This window comes from Diabrotica undecimpunctata, chromosome 3, assembly GCF_040954645.1.
Source record: "Diabrotica undecimpunctata isolate CICGRU chromosome 3, icDiaUnde3, whole genome shotgun sequence".
Lineage (NCBI taxonomy): Eukaryota > Metazoa > Arthropoda > Insecta > Coleoptera > Chrysomelidae > Diabrotica > Diabrotica undecimpunctata.
In genome coordinates this window covers 59,573,809-59,599,553 of record NC_092805.1, presented here as the reverse complement: position 1 = coordinate 59,599,553, position 25,745 = coordinate 59,573,809, and the positions used below count along the sequence as shown (strand labels likewise).

General features: G+C 29.7%; 1 protein-coding gene across 7 annotated transcripts in view; it reads right to left on the bottom strand.

Moving 5' to 3' along the window:
* The window catches only part of Rbp6 (RNA-binding protein 6), a 1,719,762-nt gene that overhangs the window by 47,878 nt on the left and 1,646,139 nt on the right, over positions 1–25,745 (bottom strand). For 4 of the 7 annotated variants that reach the window (XM_072525972.1, XM_072525970.1, XM_072525976.1 and 1 more), the window contains 2 exons: positions 14,074–14,139; positions 4,890–5,242 (listed from right to left, as the gene is read on the bottom strand). In XM_072525972.1, coding sequence (XP_072382073.1) covers positions 4,890–5,242; positions 14,074–14,139 — 419 coding nt within the window. Of the gene's footprint in view, positions 1–3,652; positions 3,721–4,889; positions 5,243–14,073; positions 14,140–25,745 lie in introns of all 7 variants that reach the window. The other 3 variants (XM_072525971.1, XM_072525973.1, XM_072525974.1) reach the window with 3 other exon arrangements.

Sequence of the window (25,745 nt, the reverse complement as noted above, 5' to 3'; positions counted from 1 at the left end):
ATAGAAAATGTACCACCATATTTTTTGACTTAAAAAATGCCTTTAATACTGCTACACTGAAACACAGGATTCTAAAAACGTTGTATGAGTGGAATATCCACATAACACTGTTTATCGTTTATCAACAATTTTTTAACCAATCGGACTTTTTGGGTAGGAGTTTCTACCCAAAACTCGCACTCGAAAACTCACTACTTAACAAATGGAGTACCACAAGTTCTTAGCCCAACACTCTTCCTAATAGCGATTAATGATATTTTGAAAAACATAGAAAAACCTTTAAAAGCACGGATTTATGCTGACGATTGAATGGTATTTACAAAAGGAAAAAATATAGATCGTATGACAAAATGTTTACAAAGCTTTATCACTAAACTCAAAAGATGGTCTCTGAATACTTGTTTTGAATATTCTACTACAAAAATAAGAGTCATGGTTTTTGCAAAAGCAGCAAATGTAAGTACTGCGTCAAATCTTACGTTTTACGGGAAACCAGTAACAGTAGATACTTATATTAAATTTTTAGGAATGCATTTAGACAACAAACTGACATGGCGAGAACATATAAAGCAATTACAATTAACTTGCCATAAGAGAATAAATATTTTAAAAACAGGAAATGGGGTTTCTACCAAAATACAATATTATTAGTATACAAATCGTTAATCAGGTCTAAATTCGATTATGGATGCATCTCTTATTGTTCTGCTAGAAACTCTATTTTTAAATCTCTAGATACAATTCATAATAATGGTCTAAGAATCGCATTACGAGCATTTAGAAATACACCTATTGAGAGCGTATACGCTGAACTTGGTGAGCCATCCCATTACCACAGGCGAATGCAACTGACATCATTAACAAATTCATCCTCGGTATACTGTAATCGAGAAAAACCTATTGACAGTAACATCTTCACAGATAAATATAACGAACTTTTTAATTATAATGATAAACTTAGGAAACTATACTATGAAATAGTTAGAACATATTGCAAGAAATTAAATTTCGATTTTCCTGACATATTCGATCCAAACATATCCAATATTCCATAGTGTAATTTATATTTGAGCAAATATAATAAGACGGAAATACGTTCCTCAGAAATTAAAACTATTTTGGCATATCTACTCCAAATTTATGAAAATTCCTCCAAAATATTTACAGATGCTTCAAAATCTAGCAATGGAGTTGGTGCCGCTTTTGTGATCAATTTAAGTAAATATCTATTTTAACTATCTCCCAACTTTAGGATATACACAGCCAAATTATTCGCTCTTTATCGAACAATTAAGTTTAATAATCGTAACAATATCGTCAAAGCGGTGATTCTTTCCGATTCTCTGAGTTTGATTACTTTAATTCAACGAGTATATCCTAAAGACCCAATTGAAAAAATGATCAAATCAGAACTTCACATATGTAAAGAAAAAGGAAGAACAGTTGACTTCATATGGATTCCTTCTCATGTGGGTATCCCCGGAAATGAAGAGGCAGACTTAAGTACGCGTAGTGCAGTGTCTAGTGCAGAAATAATATTGACGTGCGGTCCAGAAGACTTAAAACTTTCTATTAAGGCAAAAATCTTAGAATAACGAATGGCAAATATCAACGTCTAAACTACGACAAATTAAAGACACAGTTAAAGAAACTTAACCTTTTTCAAAAATTACCATGAACAGAGTGTCGTTATCCGATTACGATTAGGCCATACTAGACTCACACACTCTTATCTTTTTTCAAAATGTAACCCACCAATATGCAAGCGCTGCAATTTAACCTTAACAGTAAAACATATCTTTGAATGTGACAAATTCAAACATCAACAAGTTCTTTATAACATCATCTTCTTCAAGTGCCATCTCTGCGGCGGAGGTCGGCAATCATCATAGCTATTCGGACTTTTGAGACGGCTGCTCTGAAAAGTTCATTTGATGTACATCCGTACCACTCTCTCAGGTTGCGCAGCCATGACATTCTACGCCTCCCTATGCTTCTATTTCCTTGGATCTTTCCCTGCATAATCAGTTGGAGCAAGGTGTATTTCTCTCCACGTGTAATATGTCCGAGATATTCCAATTTTCTTGTTTTAATTTTTATAATATAGATTCAGATTTATTAGTTGAGTTAGGTCAAAATATTTATTCAAAGAACTTAATAGATTATTGAAAAGCGATCGATGTGTTTCATAAGATTTAACTTTTTTTTTGTATAAAATTGCTTACTTTTTTTAGTACTATTTTGTAAAAATCTTTTTTGTAACCATGTAATATACCTATTCTTGTAAAATTGTAGAGATCCATCGCTAATAACCATAAGGTGGATGCGACTTTGTTTTTAAATAAAAAAAAATAAAATAGACATGAATATGTTACTTATTTTCTTCTAAGTTTTGCTAAGCTTATTTTATGCACTATTGTTATTCTCCTACAACACTTTCCGATAACTTATCTGCGTCCATTAGTCTCTTAAATATAACCGCAACATTACGTAGCCCAAAAGGCATTACTATATATTTGCCAAAGGCTTGATTTTCTCGAAAATAAAGTTTGCCCCCGATCAACTAGCTCCACTTCTGATTCGTCTCCAGTTTGTTAATTTGACTTCTCCCGTATCAATTAAGAACCCTTTATTCTTCTTATATAGGGAAAGAAACGAAATTCCCTATATCGGGAAAGAAACGAAAGGCAGAATTTACAAAACAGTTCACACAGTTACAAATCACACTAATAACGACATACGCGGCAGAAACAAGACCTGACACAGAGAGGACAAAAAGATGTGTGGAAACAGCAGAGATGAAAACACTTTAAGTAAGATGGGACAGAGCCAGAAGTACATATATACGACGTAGATGCAAGGTGGAGAACATCAAGAACTGGGTAAGAAATAAAAGAGTAGAATCGAACGATCATATAAGCCGAATTACAACAAATAGAGTAGTAAAGACGGCAAGAGACTATTCCCCAATAGGAAGACGATCAGTAGGAAGACCACGAAAACTATGAAACGACAACTTACTGGAAGCACATTGAAAAAGAGACAGTCATTTCTATATAAAAAGAAGAAGAAGAAGAAGAAGATTCTTGTTATCGATGTAACCAGTATTTTACAAAATATAAACTCCATCAAAAGATATAAAGTTAACAGTACATACACTGGATTTATTTCTATATCGAAACGCTCTAGTTTTCCGATTATTGTGCTGTTTTCTTGCACTTGAGAAAAAGGTATAGATTTGGTTGTGTTGTGTTAAAATTCCAATACCTTGGCAGTATTATCTTGTTAAGCCGCAGTTAAGACCTTTTCTTCTTCTGTTTTATAGCTGGCCACTGCAATAGCTTTAAATTAAACAGAAAAAGTATTCTAGTAGTCAACATAAAAAATGACTCGTGATAGTAGCTTCATAAATATTTGGTAAGTACTGTTTATAAATCTATTGGCTATAAAAAGAACAATATAATAAATCAGGATGATTTTTAGAAATAATGTAACATTATGTCAAAGTATAGACACTAACAAATTAAGTAATTAAGTAAGTACAATGGATGTTGCAGATATTTAAAAAAAAATTGTTTGTTGAACAGTTTATATTTAAGTTAGTTTAAGTGTACCAACGTTAAAGATATAATTTTGTTTAAATGTAACAGACCTTCGAACTAAGGAGCTCATCTTTGCAAACTAAGCGAAGCATCAGTAATAGTAGCCCTCAACTTGGATCTAGAAAAAACAAAGATGATGACTAATACACAGGATAAATAACATATGAAATATGCAATAATGAAGGAAATTATGGAACGATCAATGCCAAGAAGAAATTTTTTGTTTTGGAAGTTAAAAGAACTAATTATAAGAACTTTGTTGGTATAGTTTTATTATATGTATTTCTGCAATTATGTAGTTTGGTAGTGTACATTTTTATGACGATATTGAAATTATAAACCTACATATGGTATCCAAGATACAATTGAAGTCCATTTAATTTTTTTTTAAACTATTTGCGAAAAATAAATAAAAACAGCTCTGAAGGTAAGAAAATGTATTAGAATAAAATTTAAAAGATATCGTGTGATAACTTCAATAGAAACCTGAAATCTTGATCTGAATCGTGTAACTCCAAGACTTAATAACTTGATCCAAATAAATAATTTATGGAAATCAAGAAGTTAGAAATATTGAAAATAAGACATACCCCGTTAATAGACTTAATTAAAGAAGCCAGCGTATATTCATATATATCCTTGTAATTCCAAATAAACAAGTCGAATTGATTACCATGATTATGGATGAGATTAAATCAATATATGCGCAACTACGCAACTTTTTATAATCATTAAAAGATAAAAAACGCAAGCTAACCCATACAACTTAATGCTCTAAAAAATCTATAAGAAGTAAATGAACAGAGTAGATAACGTAAAGAAAACGTAGATAACGAAAAAATACATCAAAAAGACATAGGTGTAACTAACGATGTTTAAGTATTTGCGTAGAATGTTAAATATTGTTTTACTTATAATTATTAGTAAGCTTAAAGAGAAAATATATATTAACATATTTAAAAAGGAGATACGACGAATAATTTAAGAGTTATGCATAATTTATTAACGTATAATATAACAAATGTGGAAAATAAGAAAAACAAGACATTAATTGTTCCAAAACATTATTGGTATTGGAATACGCAAGTTAATTCTCTTAAGACTTAAAAATTAAGATTTTTTAATCACAAACTTATATCAGTTGTAATTTATAGAAAAGAGATAGACAGACATTTCCGTTGCCGTCATTTTAATTTTATATTACTCTACTGTCATATTTAAAACTTTAAATCATGCCAAAAATAATGCTTAAAATCATATTTCGTTAACACATTTTTTGAAACTCACCGGACTGTAATTAAGCGGTGCCCTGCTGACCGCAATTGCTGGAAAGCTGCTGGGCTGTGGACTGGCGGCTTGGACATAACCCACGCTGTCAGCGCTGCTGTTGTACATATCGATGGTAGGTCCTGGAGAGTTGGCCGCTGGAAATCCGGCTCTTGCACCGGTCGTGTGTGGAGAGGCTGGTGGGCCGAAACCTTGCGCCTGTGCTTGAGCTGCAGCTGCTGCTTGGTAGTTATTCATGACTGCAAAGGAAATGGAGAAATGGTGGGGTTGTGGTGCAGCTGTTGGAGATTGCTGATGGTGATGGTCGGCTCCTGAAGGCTGCGGTTGGGCCTGCCATGCTCCGCTTGGAGACCCTGAGGGATACAATTAGGGAATAGTCTCCTGGAGCCGACCCTTACCTAACTTTCAGTTTCAAAATGATTAAGACAATTTTGATTAAAAACCGACCTACCACATCGTCGATAAATTTTGGTTTTAATACTTTATGTCGAAATTACAATTAGAAAAAAATCTTTATTTTTTAATTATAATTTAGTCATTTTCATATTTCGTTAACGAAGCATATTGCTAGTAATAGATCTGTGAAAGTTTTAGAAATTATTCTAATGAAAAAAATAATTTTGCGTATTGTGCTTAATGTATCAGCGTTCTTCTTTTTCTTTATTTTTAGTTTTGCGTTTACCTTAATGTTTGCATAAATATCGTACGTATTATAAAAATCAAGTTTGAGACTAATACTGATATATACACGTACCCAAACTTATATGGAATCACCATGTAATTCAAACCAATATTTATTTCTTCTGAATTAACTTGTTATTGTTGGGGAGAATAAATTTTTGTATCAAAAATAAACAAACTAATAAAAAAATCAAATATCCCAGCTTGGTACGTTATAGATAACTTGGTTTAGTTGTAAACTGTATGAAAATAAATAAACTAACTTTTGCGTTTAAAAACGAAAATATGCTTAGGTGGGGTTATCAGATGTGCAAAGGGGAAAGATTATTGGTCTTGTGGAACACAGAATGTCTCAGAGAAACATAGCTGCAGTGGTAAGCATAACACAGAGCGTTGCGTTAAAAACTTATGCTAAGTATTAGGAATTGGGGACGCTTAAGAATAAATAAGGACAAAGTTGCCAAAAAGAGTAGCTATAAGAGACCCAACACTCCCATGAAGCTCCAAAAGCAACTTTTGTAAATTTTTCAGTTAAAACTATTAGAAAAAAACTTCGTGCTCAAGGACTATAAAGCAATGGACAGTTATCGGTTCTCGAGTTATCCAAGCAACATAAGACTGATCACCTAAATTGGTGTCTTTATTACCAAGACTGTAACATTGGAAAATGGCAAAATGTGCTATTTTCAGACGAAACTAAGATTTGTGTAAAATCACATTATCAATGAATTCGTGTACTTAGAGGGTAAGGAAGACAAGCAAGAACAGAAACTGACAGATCTGTTTACAGATATAAAAAAGAAAGTGTCATGCTCCGGAGAGGAATTATGACCGGTAAAAAACTACTTCTTTAATTTTAATCCAACCAACTTTAACAACGCACGTGGTGTTCGTGTGTATTAAGGTATAAAAAAAATTGCTTATTACAAGCTTAAATTTTTATTTTAAGAAGATCTTTTCGGAATTAAATCATTCCATCATCAGTTAAATAAAAAGTTGTTAAAAAACATTGTATGGCCACTTAAAAAAACTTTCGAAGGACATCTGTATTAAAATATAATCCTCATGGTTTTATCAAGGTAAATGCAATAGACTTAACTTATTGATTATTAAAACTGAAGATGGGGGCATCTTACATGACCCCCTGTAGCTGGTGAAGTTTTTTGGACTTACATTACCTCTGATCTATTCTGGAGTCTTGGGCTAACTGATATAAAGATGGTATGAAAAATCAGTTAGTACCCATCAATGTCAAGTGACAATGTCACTTGACATTGATGGGTACTAACTGATTTTTCATACCATCTTTATATCAGTTAGCCCAAGACTCCAGAATAGATCAGAGGTAATGTAAGTCCAAAAAACTTCACCAGCTACAGGGGGTCATGTAAGATGCCCCCATCTTCAGTTTTAATAATCAATAAGTTAAGTCTATTGCATTTACCTTGATAAAACCATGAGGATTATATTTTAATACAGATGTCCTTCGAAAGTTTTTTTAAGTGGCCATACAATGTTTTTTAACAACTTTTTATTTAACTGATGATGGAATGATTTAATTCCGAAAAGATCTTCTTAAAATAAAAATTTAAGCTTGTAATAAGCAATTTTTTTTATACCTTAATACACACGAACACCACGTGCTTTGTATTCAACAGGTATACTAGCCACTCCTGGATATTTCCACTTCATGGTTTGTTCCAGTTTCACTTTTAATTTCAACTTTAACAACTTGCAGGTTTGTTGATTTGGTGGTAGAAACTGTAGATAGGATCTAGAGACCTGCAATGGGAGAAAATTTAATTTTCATGCATGATAATGTACCTCCAAATACCAGCAGAGTGACTAGAGACTTCCTTGAAGCAGAATCTATAAAGCTTTTATGGGATATCATTAAGAGAACAATTAAAGATCACCGGGATAATCTACAAAACGTCACGCAGCTAGTATAGGCTGCTTTTAAAGAATGGGATAACCTACCACAACAAACTGTTTACAATGTGTTTAGGAGCATGCCGAACAGAATTGAAAGTTTCATACGGACTAGGGCTGGTAACACTGACTACTAACATAAGTAAATTAAAATAATTTAGACATTATTGATTTATAATTAAAATTTTGTAAGCTATTGAATTTAAAACAAATAGTTTCAATTTCTTATTTCAAGAACTTCTCCTGTTCTTTCATTTTTATGTATTGGTGATTAAATTGATTTAAAATAAATAGTTTGACTTCGTATGTTGTTTGTTTTTAATCTCTTGAAATAATAAGAAATATCAGATGATTCCATATAAGTTTGGTTGTGTGTACGATAGAAATAAGAGCAGCTCAGGCAGATATACACAGAATAAGTATTAGAACCTCAAAAATAAGATTCTTAAAATAAGTTAATAAAAAATTCGTGGACAAAATACCAAATAACCTAATTAGAGATTTTTGTACAATATAAGATATTGTACTGCTGGGGAAGAAAGGCAAGACTGAAATGGAATCAGCATAGTAGACGAATGAAAAGTACGAAACTAGGTCAAATAACAACAGTTTTAAGACAACAATAATTAAACCACCAAGAATACCCTTTAAAAAAACACGAGATACCTGGCAGTCAACCTTACAAATATGACTACAGCCATAGATAGGTCAAGAAAAGACGTAAGGCCTAATATAGACAAAAAAAACATACTTATTTATGTGTGTAATGAAATTCCAAGGTAAAGATATATTGAAGGTAGTTAAGATTAAATCATAATATAGTATTAGCTGGTTTTGTTTCTAATGAACAAAACTAGATGTGATATTTAGTTTAAAAACTTATAAGATATTAAAAGCGAATTTTGAGATGGATCTTAAAATATCAAATATAAAAATATTTTACATTTTCTGGATAATTCTCAAACAGATATTTGATCAGTGTAGCTCAATTTTCTACTCAGTTTTTAACTATTACAAGTAGGTATATTAAAAGTTCTCTTTGTAAAAAAAAACAGTTACCGACATGATAAGAAAAATTTGTGGAGGAATGTGAACGAATGATTATGCAATACAAATTATAATTAGTTTTTTGTATAATTAGTTTGAATTTTAAATCTAAAATCCAAGGCTTTACCTATAAAATCTAGGTCTTTGCAGGATGTGATTTTATTTCTAGTATTTAAGTTAAATGTCAGAGTTCTGAGTCTAATAATGTTTTGTAATATTCACTTTATTTTTTATTTACAGCATTGTTCTAACTTTACTAGAATAACTAACTTTAGTAAAATACAAAAGAAAAATACGTTCACCAAACGGTGCCAGTCGGACCAACTAAAGGCTTAAAGTAAATTTGGCGATGAGGTTTTATTAAAAAAAAAAAATAAATACTGATTGAAACTAAGGGAAAATATTGTCGTTTTATAATTTGTATTGCCAAGTGATTTTTATAAACTGTTCCAGGTCACTCGAAATTATTTCTATTCAATAAGCTTTTTGCGTACAGTACAGTAAAATTTTTGTTTAATAACGTATTTTAATCGAAAATTGTCTTAATACATTTTGATACATGCATATTTTTCCAAGTGGGTTGTTGGATTACTTAGAAGCTGTATGAAAATACTGATTTAGAAAAATTAAGAAACAACTAATCTATCAAGCATAGGAAGTGTATATAGCTCAACAAACAAATATTATCTACACATTTATATTACATACACACGTATATATATATATATATATATATATATATATATATATATATATATATATATATATATATGTATATATATCGAAGATTACTATTATTAGAAAATTAAAAATATTTATATAATATTAAACTTACTGAGTATCCACGTTAGATCGCTTCGATACTTGGTACTTTATCAGAACCCAGTTAAGGGTCTCATTCCTACGAGTCTACAGATCACTTTACTACAACTCGCACTAGCAACATATGCATATGATTTAATTTTCGAAATATTATGCTTCTAAATAGAAATAAGGCAGTGTATAGTATCAGTGAGATTGTTAGTGAAGTGATGTGGTAACTCAGCAGATTGAAACTCATGGAAAGGTCTTGATGAAAACTTCTAAGAGGTATTGAAAGCTATACATAATAAATGTTGATGCCATTCAACCAAGAAACTGATTGAGTTGAATTTAGTTTTTCTAATAATAGTAATTTTAGTTATAAATCTGACTATCATAACGGCAAAATAATAGGAAACTGATACTTTTCTTCTAGATCCGCCCATATTCTTTAGTTTCCTTTTTGAATCAAAAACATTTTTTTCCTCTAAACCTGTTGTTAAATGTTTTTAAACACTGCAGACGTATGTAGCTATCAATAAGGCTAACAGTAGTTTCGAGTTAAAATAAAGTTATCTTTCCAAAAAACACATGTTTGTAACTGATATCGATTAATCTAGAGAAATTAAATCAGAAAAAAGTCTTGATATGTACCTTTTTCAGCAAACAGCAAAAAAATATAATCTGCATCTTATGGTTAAGAAAATACCTTCTTAACACCTTTTTCATTAATTGATAACAAATCTCTATACTAAATTATTGAAAAATGTTAATTTTTTTAACACTTAGTTTGCATATTTCGTTAAATGAAAGTTTAATGTTTATTACATAATATTGAAAGCGGTATATTTTAAAACATTTAAAACTATATTAAAAACAATTTGCGGCTACTATAACAAAACTGAATTTGAACTGCCTTATAATGAAAATTGTATCTGTTGTTGATGTGCTTTGCATAAATCCAAACTGATTTTTAGATACTCATATTTCGGTTTGTTCATGTATTCCTCTACCAATTATGCCAGTTTTATACTAGAATATACCGCTTCTCGCTTGGCTATTTGTTCCACTTCCATTATTCTATTATAAAAATCTTCCATTATTCTATTAGGTAACTGGTTTCTATCTCCCCCAACCTAAAGTTATCTTAACTTCCTCAGAGAATCTCTGAATGTCATCTGGTTCAACTGTTTTAACCTTTGTAAAATTTTTTAATTAGTGAGCAACTTCCTCGCTGTTGTCTTAGTTGCCATTGATATTACAACCTTTCTTTGTAAAACTGGTCAAATTATTCATTTTATAAACTGTCAAAGTACTTTTTCATCGCTTTTTGACATTTTCTTCGTGGCCTAGTCCTCTATAAGTTTCATCTTAACTACTTCTAATTAGATTCAAATCTTTCAGTTTCTTTGCTTTATGTTTGGAGATTTTAAATATCTTTGATTCACCTTCCCTGGTATCAACTTGAATTTATCGAATTGTATACGTTTCTAATTTACCTTTTTTATATGTAAATTTTCTTTTTTCTTTATTATTTCTTTTATTTTATTTGATCTTCACTAAGTCTCTTTCTTCTTAATCTTCTTTCATGATATTTTCCCAGGTATTTTAATAGCAGGATGCCCAGTAATACTAGCTATATTCATGCAAGTTGTACTTAGATTTTCTTCCTTATTTTAGCTTATATATTATACTATTTTTGCCCTAAATAGACCTTCTTTCTTTTTTTATATCCACCACTTGAACTGTTTTAATCATTTCAGATATTTGGTTTCATTTCACTTCAACATCGATGTCCAGCACAAGCAACTTACGATAGGCTCACACTCTTAGTAACTATTACCTTGCAGTCTTTCTATTCACGTAATATTTTTCTATCAGCAATGATATCAACTCCATTTATAGGGTAATTATTCTCTACACACTACAACTTTAACTAGTTCTTTAGCACTTTTTTTCTATATCATCTCTTAAATGTCAGAAATTTGTACTCTTCTTTATTTAACGGCATCTACCAATTCCATACTCTAAACTGTACCTAAGAATACCAAGGTTTCAAGTTCCTATGTTGCTTTTCCTATCCTCTAACGGTATTCCCTCTGAAATAGTTTTTATCCGAAAATACAAACAAGGACTTGGACAAGCACTTGGACTTGGAAAGACAAACAAAGAAAGGTTACTTCTGGAATATTTGACGTTGGGTGAAATTTTTTTATATTTGATCAAATCTTTTCATTATTATGGACTGCATCATGTCCTGCACGATTTTGCGAAAACACCACCAATGTTACATAAGTGCAATATTACTCCACGTCCTCTTACATTGTTCTGTACTGGCCAGTATCCCTACTTTAGGGCTGGTAAGGTCAATAAATTAAAATTTGTCTTATAGTTTTCATCTATTTTCATCCATATTGTCCTATAATATCTCATAATGAAAATACTGTGTAGTGTCCTTTTAGTAGTCGCCTTGTTCGTTTTTTGTATCTTTCCTTTTATTTAACGCATCACACGCTCCAATTGGACCAATAACAACGGATATTTGATGTAATGCCCTTTTGGCATTCCCACCATGTGTGTTTTTTATATCTCAACATACTTGCTACCCCCTGTCCTTTCCAATAAAATATCATACGTCACGATCCGATAAACTATTCCATCCCCACCACAAAACACTAAAAAATATGCTTAATGAACCTTAGCCTTCTCTTATGGGATTTTACATGAGAAATGAGGTAGAAACGTTATAGCCCCTTGACTTCAAACGTAAAGCTTTAAATTATTTTACTTAGTTTATCTTAATCTACTATTAAAGTAACCTATATTTTTAGCAATTTTGTGAAAAAATAAAATAACGGATAAAGTAGTAAAATTTCCGAGTAAGGATATTTGATAAGGATAACTTTGTAAAATGAATTAGCAATTAATCAACCATATCGTTTTAAAAACATTATACGATTGAAATGTCAGTAAGTAGTTTAGATTTCTTCCCTAGGTGGCGCTAGGAGTTATCGTTCCGAACAAACTGCGTGACGTGTCATCCTAAACTTTAATTAAATTAGATTTTGTATTAAACTAAACTTTCTATTTTCCTACAAAAAACATTTTTTGGTTTTTGAATGTACACAGAGAAAAGACCGTGTATGGCATATTAGTTTTACCACGCATCCAATAAGCACTTAAGTTTTACACTTTTGCACGTGTTACATAAAAAAACTATTTTCACAAATATTTATATTTATTTTAAATATAAATATGTTGGAATACGGACGTAGATCTAATTTCTACCAGTAGATTTTAGCACACATAAGAAATAAAGTACAATTATGTTTTCTAAGTCTACTAAAATGGACAGCACAATAACTTATACGAGCTTTTGTTAATGTATCATTGTAAATATTATTAAGAAATTAACTACTAAAGCTGACACAAATCTACCGTGATGTAGTCTCTTTACAATAATATACATAAATTACAAAAACAACCAATGCCTAAGGATCAAGCAATCACTAAAAATATCAAATAAATGTAAGCTGCAGGGTTCCTCTTTTTTACCCTTAAAATTTATTGGTTTCTCTTAGCCATCAAAACAACGATTTTCAACGATTCCTTTTTTGGCTCGATGTTTTAAGTTTCAGACATAGTCTTTTGTGTTTCTATCGCCGTTTTAATTTAGCTTTTTTTTAATTTTATATTTCACAACTAAATATATTCGGGAAAATTATATAACAGCAGCTTGGGATACATAAATTAACGAGACCTCGTTTTTAGGATACTACACTTATTTGTATGATAATATCTATTACAAATATTGCTCAAATAGCGTCTTTTTACCTCTTTTGGTTTGTTTTTTAGATTTTGTTTAATTTAATTATTTTTTAAAGTATTTATAGTATATTAAAAATATAGTAAAAGTATAGTATATAGTATATTATAGTAGTTTTAAGTTTGATCTAATTTAATTTAAGTCTACCAACATTTTAGCTTTAGCGAAGTGAAGTTGTTAATAGATAAAACCTATTTTTTCATACTAATTTTGTCAGTTGCTTGATATTTAGTGCTGTAATTTGTTATACTCAGCTGTGTTGTTCACTAATATTTCAGTTGTATAAACTAATGCTGCTATTTATGTTGTACACCTTCAATTTTAATTCTATATTCTTTATTATTCTTTCTAATCATCCTATTTAAGGGAAAAATTAATACAAATTTTACATGTTTTACTACCTCTTTTGGATATATACATATTCTTCTTTTTGTCTTCTTATATTTATGCCAGGTATTTGTACGTCGAGACAATTTATAATGAGATGTTTAATTTCTCACAGTACATTACAATATTGATTTTGTACAAATAAATACTAACTCTCATTTTCACTAATACTCGCCCCTGCTAAACAAATTAACAATTAAGTTATGTTTATATAAATAACAGCACTGTATATAAAAAACCATTTAAAATAATTGCTGTTATAATTTATTATGTAATGTTTAAAATAAATTGAACTTGATCCTTACTCACCATGTCGTTCAGTAATTGCTTCAAAAATGTATAAAAGTACATCTTTTAAAAATAAAATTATGTACACGACTCTCTAGAGAAAGAGACTACTAAACACGTTCGAGCGACGAGAGGAAATCGAAGGAGGAAGAGGTGAAAAGCAAAAGTTAACGTGTGCTTGCGAGTATATGTGTGTTATTACATGGGTTAAAGTTGTATTACCTGACAAGGCCTGAGTCAACAGTGGAGTGTTATTATTCGGAGTGAGCTGTCCATTGGTTAGATCCACTGAAAGCACAGAGACAAACACTAGATTAGAAACACAGAAAAAACAAAACACAATCGGGTGTACTTTTGTGCTAAGTGTAACGGACAGTTGAGTATGGGATGTTCATTGGATGTGACAATTGATTTTCTGTTATAATAAAAATAAGGATTATTGTTTTTTTACTTTCTTAGATATACTTAGGTTTTGTGTTTTTTTATATTAAAAATACTTTGTAACTATATAATGCGTTATTAACATAGCTGTATGTTTAAATCCAACTTTAAATCAATAATTTATAATATGTTTATATACATATATACATATATACATATATATATATATTAATTTAAAACTTGGTGGTAGCTAAATTTATTTGATAAAGAATGTATTATAAAATGGCGACATACATCTACCAACATGAAACAATTCTTAATAATTTAAAAAGTATTTTTTTGTTAGAGCAATATAACAGCACTGAATAACTAGAGATGCTAATATAGCAAAAAGAAAAATTTACCACAGAAAATCACTACAATACTGTAATGTCGTAAATATATAACATTAGGATTACCAACGCATAATAGCTAAAATGAAGAACCAATGTAACTACCATTAAATTTTTCTACTTACTGCAGAATACTCAAGCGAAGTAACCCTAGACAGATAATTTAAAAAAACTGATCTCATCATGGTGACATTCACAAAAATTTCTTTTTAAGCGAAAAATCTAGTGAACTTTTAATTGTTTTATTAAATAATTCACACATTTAACAGTCCAAAGAGATCAAAAGTGGACTTGTTACCTTCAAAACCTAATGTATCTAAAGTAATTCGTCGCTCTGAAGAAAAGAAAATGGATGAACAAAAAAAAATACAACTTTTGGTGGGAAATACTTCTAAGCAAAAATTCAAGAACTGTAGCATAAAATGTATTTTTTGTTAAACTAATTTCCTACATCGAATAACTGGTTAGTTGCAGGTTATTGTTATTAGCATTTTGTCAGTCTTTTTAATCTCTAGCGACCATCACAAATTTATTACACAAGATCAAATGCAATACAACTCAGAAATTTGCAGAAAGAAAAAGCAATTTAATAACGTGTACTAGGTACTAGTTGTATATACGAGTATAATTTGAGGCAGAACGTATAAAGATAGACTTATTTTCAAAAAATATGTCATTTAAAAACCAGTAAAAATTATAGAGTAGATCCATATAAAACACTAATTAGTAGTTTATGCTCTGAAAATAACTTGGTATGGTATTTTATCCACTTACAGCAAATAATATATTTATAACTATCTTTAACCATTATATTGAATACCTACCACCGTCATTTAAAGGTTAATTTCACAAGATATTCTAATTAGAAATTACACAAAAAAACAATAAAGAATACCACAAAATGAAATACATGAAACACGAAATATAATATCCGACGGCCACTTGATAAACTAGAAAATGACGTCATCCAAGCACCTGACCCCTAACAAAAAGTAATAAAAACAAGTTAGGATGTTCCGAAAAGAAAGTATCCAGATAAATCTATGAAGCAGTGAATGATAATGAAGTGTAGGAAAGAAGTTACAACTTCTGACCCCTCTGAAAAAAGCTCCCTGATAGACCCATTGGTCGAAGAAGAAGAATAGGAACCAAAACAAGGCTTTTTAATAACATTGATAAAAATATGAGCAATATGGAAATACGTTCTTGATGGAGGAAGGTTACGGATGAATCCGACTGTACAGAAATTCTTGAGGAATCTACAAATATTCTATTTTAATAAAATATTTTCAATTGGGCAAAGTCTTTGCTCTAAGATACCAAGTGTTAAAAGTGTTAATATTAAATCGTTTTAGATAAACCTAATATCTACGACATGTAAATTTAGAACCATTGACACAGAAAGCCATTTAGTGAATATTTTAACTGTAAATATAATTAATTTTGAATGTAAAAAATATTTTCAATTTAATTTTAATTTCGCCCTTTGGGAGATACAGTTTTTTTACTTAACGATATTTTTCTCAATTTGTGACCGTATATTAAAACCTCAACAACCACCATATACTATTGACTTTTGAATAAAGGAAAATATCACATAAAAATATCAGTGCAATGATAAAGCCAAATTACACGAAAACCTAAGTATAAACTCAATATCTTTTTCCCAGTAGTCGCATGATTTGATGTCACATCCAAAGAAGATTGATACCGTTCCAATCTCTGTCAGACGTGATTAGGTGATCAGTGCTGAAAAGTAAGTAGAGGGTGATGTATAGACATATTTTGGTATTGGAAAATTAAAATAAACTGCAAATATTTCAAGAAAAATTCTAATAGAGATTAATAAATAAGTATTATTGAGACTTATTTCATACAGTGTGAACCATTTAGATTGGAAACACCTCTATAAAATTTGAAGTTGGTTACCATTTTTTTTTCATATTTCATGCTATAGAATGTTTACTTTGGGATATAATTTAAAATGTTTAATTTTCAAATTTTCAGGTCATACTACCATACTTTTTCCTAGTCGAAAATGGGGAATTTTTATTAAAAATTTTTTATTATAAAAATGTCCACTCTTCTAGATTAACAGTGGTTTTATATACCTTTAATTAACGATTTATTAAAATAAACTTATTAATAACGAAGTTATGATGACTTAAAATTTTAAAACTCTTAAAGCTTTAAAAAAATATATTAAAAATAGCATAAAAATATAAAAGAAACGCACCTTTATTATTAACGCTATAAAAGCTAATAATTCAACTTAAATCTTAGTTGCTATGAAACTTAGATTTAATTAACTGATATTATTGTTTAACATTAGTGTAATTGTCCTAATATTAGCTGCTGGTAATCAAAATAAATAGAATCTTTAATAAATGTATTTCAGTGTTACAACTAATTTTAAAAAATTACAAAGAAGAAGAGAGAATGATCAGATATAAGAGAACAATATCAATTTTCTAACAATCCATTATTTACATATGAAGCCACTTTCACCACACATAAGTAGCATCAACATTGTCGCAACATTGTGACAACATTGTCGCCATTTGACGACAGATAATCCCCATCGGTAATAAACTGTAAAAGCCAGTATTTTCAGATAATCAACCTCATTACTTAGTTATTATATGCAACACATATCTAGGTTTTGCTAAGTGCTAAAGCCACAAAAAAAAAAAAAACGGTCGACTAAAACTTTTCAAGTTTCAGTCGACCAAAAGACGTCCAGAATTCAAGAAATCCAAGAAAGGACGCCTCAAAGCAGTACACTCTCGCCCATTTTAGTATTTTTGTTTCAGGCAGCAGGAAAGTATGATAGAAGAATAGTCTAAAACATAGAAAATCACCTCGGAAGAATCACAGAATATACCGTAAAATGGAAAATCAAGATCATCACCCACAAGATGCATTTTATCATGTTCACATACGAGACAAATCCACCAGTAGTAGAAATAACAATGGGAGGAAACAGGATCCAATCAGAAGATTCAGTCAAGTACCTATGTGTCCATCTCAACTTCACGAAGATCACTCAAAAAATCAAGATAAAAGCAACTGCTGCAAAGAACCTAATACTTCCGTATATTTTTAGGTCTAGTTCACTAACAAAGACCACGAAAATCCAGTTATACCAGGCCTACGTTAGATAGGTAATTTTGTACGCTGTCCCAGTATGAAGCTCCATATCGGAAACCAACTGAAAGTAGCTAGAAGTTGCGGAAACGTCATGCTACAGGATCATCGAAGAACCATCAAAGAAACGCTTCAGTATACACCACTGAGGGAGGTGACTGAGAAAAGGACAGGATACTTCCTTCACCAAGCCACAAGAAGACTCCTTAATACCAGAGACATCCTCGCCAAGAATCGGATCTAGAGGATGTACAGATCAAAACACAGACTCATCGACCACATAATCAGGGTCTGGCCAGGTGGTTGCCGAACACAGCCAATCAGGAAAGTAGGTACGATGCCGAAAACAATGTACCCATAGAAGCCATAAAGGCCATGACAGAAGAATTTAAGATCCTAGAGATAGCAATCCAACCAGTAGGCGGTGCGGAAGCGGGATGTCAAGAAAAAAGGTTATGATATCTCAAGTTGAAATATCTTAGGTGTGAAATGTTAATAATATTAAGGACAATAAACGTTTTTGTTTTTGGTTTTATTTTTATTTTTTATTTTTATTTTTTATAATCTCAAATAACCAATGTCTGTAATCACAAATATTCGTAAACGCTATGACAAATGTACCCAATTAGATGGTGAATTGGTAGAGATAACATTTAAAAAAAAATTATGTTTGAATAACAATCAGTTGATACAGGGTGTTCTTTTTTGACTTGTGCTAAGTAAGTTTGAAAATTTTAAGTTGCCATAACTTCGTAATTCATAAATAATTTTTTAATTAAATTTTTGTCATACCTGTTTAAAGCCACGCTTAATTCAGTGGCTTAGGATATTTATTATTAAAAAAACTCTCTAATATAAATTCTTTACTTTTGACTAAGAAAATGTTTCCTAGTATGCCCTGGAAATTTAAATAAACATGATAAATTATGTCCAGAAGTAGATCATTTATTTATATTAAATTTACAGAAATTTGGTTAAAATTTGTTAAAATTGGTTAAAACCAGTTAAAAATTTCGCATTTTATAGAGGCCTTTCTAGTCTAAAAGGGTCACACAGTAAATATATCAAAATAAAGGTTTTTGTGATTAAATATGCAAAAGCAAATTTTTAAACTTTTTACTACATATTAATAATATTAATACTAATAATTTCAGTACTTTATGCAGGAAAAAGGCACATTGTGACCTGAGAAAACTATGATGTTTCCATATTATTAGCATCTCTGATAGTTTCTCAGTGATTAGAGCAGTCTTTATAATTTTTGTTTTTAGATAACATGATCTAGAGTCCCTTAGGTTGCAGTCGTTTTCTTAGGTAAACCAGGATTTACGTTTTACAAGGGATACCTTAATTTATTATTAAAGCTACCGCAACTGACAGTGTTCCCCTGTTTTTACAGAAGCCACCAGTAAGGGTAACAAAACATCGCGATGAATGCACGTACCTATCGGCCTAAAAAGAAATGGACTAAAATTGACTTAAAAAGAAATTGAAAGAAGATTAGTTAATGAAAACATTCTGTTATTGCTGTAACTGAACAGCAACTGTTAATTGCGACTGCTTTCGTCTTCAGTGTTAAAAATTTGGAATAAAAGAATACAATATTTTTTAAACCTTTCATATCTTAAAACACAAAAAACCGTTAGGGTTTTACACTAAATTATAAAAATTTCAATGAAAATATTGTCAAGGATGTGTCCGCACTTGAGAAATGCCGTATTTGCTTAGACGCTGCTTCTTCGAGCAGGGGTTGAAAATGAAAAAATACCAAACCGAATTTTTTAGCGAAATCTCATCTATCACGTCTGGACAGGATTTAAGGTAAAATATGTCTATACATTTTTTCACCCCCGACGTTTTTCGCCAAGTCATGTTTCAGAAACAGATGACATTCGATTGGAGAGGGTAAAATATGGAATATGATGAATTTGTAAAAAGATTTGTGGTTTAAAAAATAGTGAAAAGTTTCGCGAAATTCGTATGTGTTGTATTTTGGTTTTTCGTAATAGCAAAGTGGTTCAAATAAACACCTGGTCTTAGATTTGGTCATTAATAACGATTCAAATTATATATATATATATATATATATATATATATATATATATATATATATATATATATATATGTATATATAATATATAATAAAAATATGTGTGTTATAAAAACCAACTTGGCTATTACTGATTGCCCTACTGATTTTAATATGGTAATATTGCGAAACTCTTCAGAGTATTTTTAAACATGTGTTAAGTTTTGTGTAGAGTTTTATTTGTTTGTGTTATAGGTAGAAAATCTAATCTATATTTTTTTAAGTGTGCTCTAAAATACCAGGATTTTATACTGGGTGATCATTTTTTGCGACAAAGTCCGTTGTATCTATTATTATAGGAAATATCAAAAAAGGGTTATTTACAAAAATAGGAGGTAGCTGTAAGATTCTTATTTTAGAATAAGTTACAAATATACAGGGCCTTCCATAAAATTTTACCGCATTTAAGATCAATTTAAAAAAACCACCCTATACTTTATCATAAATTAAAATTCGTTTCTATTTCTCGTTAGAATAATAAAACGTTGTTTTTCGTTTTTAAGGTATTTAAAAAGTTATAACCAAATTTTAATGAAAATCGTAACAAGTTTAACGCCCTGTATAATTGAAAAGAGGTACAAAAATAACGATCTGTTGTAGCTATCATTTTCAAGTAATTGTCAAAATTCTTAAAAATGATTGATTTTGCTTAAATCTAACACAACGTCAGTCAAAATATAAATTCATTATTTGATCAGTATTTTTAAATGCAACACTCGGTATTTTTTATCACCATCATAAACTAAAGTCAATGTAGTTTAATTTTTCCTAAGTATTTCCTATGGCTGTACCTAATAGTTTTAAATATGTTTAAATTGTAGTGGAAAACAGGGGTATTTTATGAAGTAATTGATTATTTTATTTACTTTTCTATTCACTAATATCTTAATGCAAGACTCTCAAAGAAATCAACAATTAAACAATACAATTGTTATTTTTATTATCGAAATAGGGTTTTCGAAATGAGTTCCTGTATGCAGAGTTTGAAGGTTGCCTTGAAGGTATGTTTCACAAATTGACAAATCAGCTTGAAATCAAATTGGTTTGACATTGTCTTATATTTTAATTATTTTACCACAGTCAACAATGATTTTTAAAAGAGAAGAACTTTTAGACAGGTATGGATATTGGTCGAATCTAATAAGAACTGTTGACTTGCAGAAATAGTCGATCATGAGCAATATCCAGATCATCGGCAACCGAATACGAGAGCATTTCAAAATGTAATAGAGGTATTTAATCGCAATAGTTCAGTGTTATATGAGGCTCAAGAAAAAAACAACAGAGTTACAACAGAAGAAACCGATTCAAATGTTTTACTGGTCGTTACTAAACATCCTTATACAAGTATTTTAAAAATTTCAAGAGAGCAATGTATTAGTTATGTATCTAGTCATAAAATTAAGAACAGTTCTTAAACATTTGCGGTGGTATCTAAGGTATATATAATATGTAATAGGCCCTTTATTGTTTAAAGTTTTACTTAAACTTTATATTAGATCAATTACCTATTTTACTTGAAAATGTGCAAATCAACACACGTCAACTATTACGGTATTTAAATGATGTAGCCCCTTCTTATCATAATGTACTTATTCAAGGTGAATTGAATAAGCAATTTCTCAACAAATAAATATATTAAGATGGGACCTTTGAGGAAGATAGGGCGTATAATGCGGATGGAATTCAATGACCCAGCTAGAAAAACGCTTCCTGATAGACTCGTTTGGCAGAGAAAAAGAGAAAGACCCAGAACAATGTTACCTGATAACATCGATGAAGAGATAAGAAATATGGGACTAGGTGCTTGGCAGAGAAAGGCGATAGATAGGGACGACTGGAGAGAAACTCTTAAGGAGGCTAGAACCCACGAAGGGTTGTAGAGCCAGAATCATCAAGAATTTACTGACAAATGGATGGGAAAAGAAAAACCAATTAATTGGCTAGCTAGATCACCAGAAATAAGTATAGTCGACTTTTTTTGCTGCGATTATATTAAAGATATAGTGTACAGTAAATATTGAACAAAAATTAATACCATGAATTTCAAAATTAGTAACACATGTACTACTAGTATTGTAGTGCTATGTCACAACTGATTACAAACGTAAGTAGATCATGTGAAAACCTTTTTCAAACCTGTGTCGACGTTATGTAAGCCAATTTCGAATATTTTCTATAATAAAAATAACAAGCTATCAACGTAATTTAAAATTTTTTTGTGTGTTGCTTTAAGATATTAATTATTATTTTATTAAAAAATTAATTCATGAAATATCCCTTTTCCACTACAATTTAAAATATCTCCAAAATTATGTACAGGCTTAGATAGAACAAATTAAACTAAACTGACATACGTTTATGATAAAAATTCAAATACAGGGTGATACATTTAAAAATACTGAGTAAATAATTTATTTCTGTTTTTATGTACTGTGTATTATTAAAAAATAAAAAATGTAATATGTAAAAAATATTAGGAAAATAAATTATTTTTACGAATTATTTTTAATATCAATTTAACAACTATAGCTACAAATGATTGTTGCTTTTTAAACTCTTCTCAATTATACAGGGAGTTGAACATGTTACGATTTTTTAGTTGAAATCTGGTTATATATATATATATATATATATATATATATATATATATATATATATATATATATATATATATATATAAGTACCCTGTATAATACACCTAGAACTTATGTTCTAGTAACGAGAAAATAAAGTGGATTTAAATTTAAACGAAAATGTTGGGTGTTATATTTAAAAAACATATATTTCATGCAGTACAGTGTTATGGAAGAGCCTGTATATTTATAATTAACTTTAAAATGTGAAGCCTACAGCTACCTCCTATTTTTGTAAAACACTTTTTTTGCTACCTCCTCTAATAACAGATATAACAAACTTTGTCACAAAAGTTGATCTCCCTGTATATTAAATGAAATGAAGATTTTCTTTAGATTCTGACAAGATTCAGAGATGGGGTTTTAATAAAATATTTTTTATGTATAGGAGATTAGTCTATACTAACAATCATACGCAGTTTTTTTATTGTTGTTAAACTTTTTGTCTACCGGTTTTGAGGCTTTCGATGTATGCCCTATCACAAGGCTACAGTACATAAGACTTTGTTCTAACAAAAACTACAAGTTAAAAACAACATCAAACAAACAACAAACAGCTAAATTTATACAAGAGTTAAAATTAAAACTAAAATAAACCAACAATATAACATTAATTAAGTACGAGAATTAAAGCGATATATCATATTAACTAAATGAGAACCCTAACATTAATTAAGTAAGAGAATTGAACAAAATATAATATATTGACACATCAGTACCATTGGTTATAACCAGTCTGATAAAAACTGCACAATAAAGTCAGTAATTAATTAATTAATTAACACCAAGTTTGTAAATTTAAATTTAAAATAAAAAAATCTTAGATAAACCTATTATATGATAGGGTTACAACTTACATATCAGAAACAAAAAGGCTCTTTTATAATAGATCATTCTGAAGATCCCCACCATCCTTAAGGGACCCATTTACTCAAGTATGGAAATGTCTATGTCTATATTGTATGTGACTACACCATTTATGTAGTAGGAAGTTTTTCTCCACTTATATATAGTAATGGTTACCTTTGCCAGTATTGTAGTTATAAAAGTAAAGTGTTTATTGTCCTTATATTTTACCAATTAAATACTTTACTCCTATAACTACATTACTGACAAAGGGAACCACAACTGAATATAAGTGGAGAAAAACTGCCTACCACATACATATTACTGTATGATATAGTCACATACAACACATGCATAGATATTTCCATATTTGAGTAAATGGGTCACTTCAGGATGATGGTAATCTTCAGAATTATCTATATGAGAAGAGCCTCCTCTCATATAGTATGTTTATTTAAGAACTTTTTATTTAAATTTAAGTTTACAAACCTTTTAATAATAATAAATTAATTAATGACTGACTCTATTGTAAAGTTTATATCAGACTGGTTATAACCAATGCTACTGATGTCTCATTATATTGTATATTGTGTCAATGGTCTTAATTAATTAATGATACAGTTTTTATCAAGTTAGCATTATTTATTGTTTTAATTATTTCACTTAATTACTGTTATAGTTGTTGGCTTATTTTAGTTTTAATTTTAACTCCTCTTTTGATTTAGTTGTTCATTTTTTCATGTTGTTTTTAGCTTGTAATTTGTGTTAGAACAAAGACTCATGTACTGTGTCCTAACGATGGGGCATATATTGTAAGCCTCGAAAGCGGCAGCCAAATAAAATTAACAACAATAAACAAACTACTTAAAATTATCAGTATTGACTCATTTCGTATAGTTTTTATGAAAGTTTTTACGAAATAAAATCAATTGTAAAGATTTTTTAATTAAAATTAATCTCGGATTTGAGATATATTTTAGGGCACACTTTTTTTAAAGATTCTATTAACGATTAAAACACGAACTATGAAAAGCGTAAACTTTTAAAACTATAAATGGTATATACAATTAAATGAATTAAGATAGAAATTTAAAAATTAAAATTTGATTTTAGTCTTTTGGATTATGTTAAATTTAATTTTCTATTCATTAAGAAAAAACAAAGTTTCTATTAACAAGCCAAAATGAATAGGTAATATTAGTAGTCTAATACATTTCTGAGGATAAAATACGTTTTTAAGCCAAGGTATTTGTGAGGTCTTAAAGTTTGAATCCCTTTTTGTAGTTGTTGTTGAAGTACAAAGGTAAAGAAAGGCAATTCATACGAATGCGTTGTACTAAAGAAGTGCTCAAACATTCAGAGGTGGGACATATAGTTAGGATCATTTTTATATTTTAAATACCTTGACCCGACACGACGTCTACTTTTTTGCTTGTACTCTGAAAATATTTTTATATGGGAACAAGACGTTTAAAATAAATCATAGATGGTTGATTTAAATTTGGTACAGATAATTTCCTTGACATTTAAATTAATAATTAACTTAAAAAATATATATTTTTAATACAAAAGAAATATTAGAAAGCGGAAAAGTTGGTGATTCCAATATAACTTTAAAACCAAATATTAACCACTAGCAAATTTCGTATCTAAATCCATCAGGTTGTATATAGCCATCTTTCTTACTACACACTGACTAATGTCTATCACACTTTTGCCAAATTTTGTTAGATTGTTCTATGGTAATCCGAAACTATAGGCGTTTACATAAGTAATGTAATTTTTGATCTACTCTAAATTGATTCTAGAAACTACTAACTATGGTTCTATTCTCTATCGGTTATCACAATGGTTTAAAATTGTTATACACTATAATAATAAAAGTACCGTACGTATTTGTTGATACATACGCTATAACATAAGTAAAAATAACTACACTGGTGCCGTAAGACTAAAAATTTGGTTCCAGATATATGTACAAATACATATTTATTTAGATTAGATAAACATAAATATCTTCTGTAAATCTAAGAGCGAAAAAGATTTAAATAAAAATTAAATTTTTAATCCAAAAAATGTGTGGTACGAAATACCATAAAAATCATATTAATTTTCAACTAAAAAAAAATAAATGACAAAAAACCTCTAATTTTTTTTGTATGCATCGATTTGCTTGAAATTATGACAGTAGTTAAAAACTAGCTCAAAGATCAAAATATATCCTATGGCAATATGTGCTTTTCCACTAGGGCTGTTTATCACCTCAACTTGAAGGTGGAGAAGTTTGTCAAAAAAAAAAACACTGTAGTCGCTAAAATAGTAAATTTTAAGACGAAAAGATTTTTCGAAAATCCAATATTTTTGAGTTATTCATGACTCGCAAATAATTCCAAAAATTTAAAT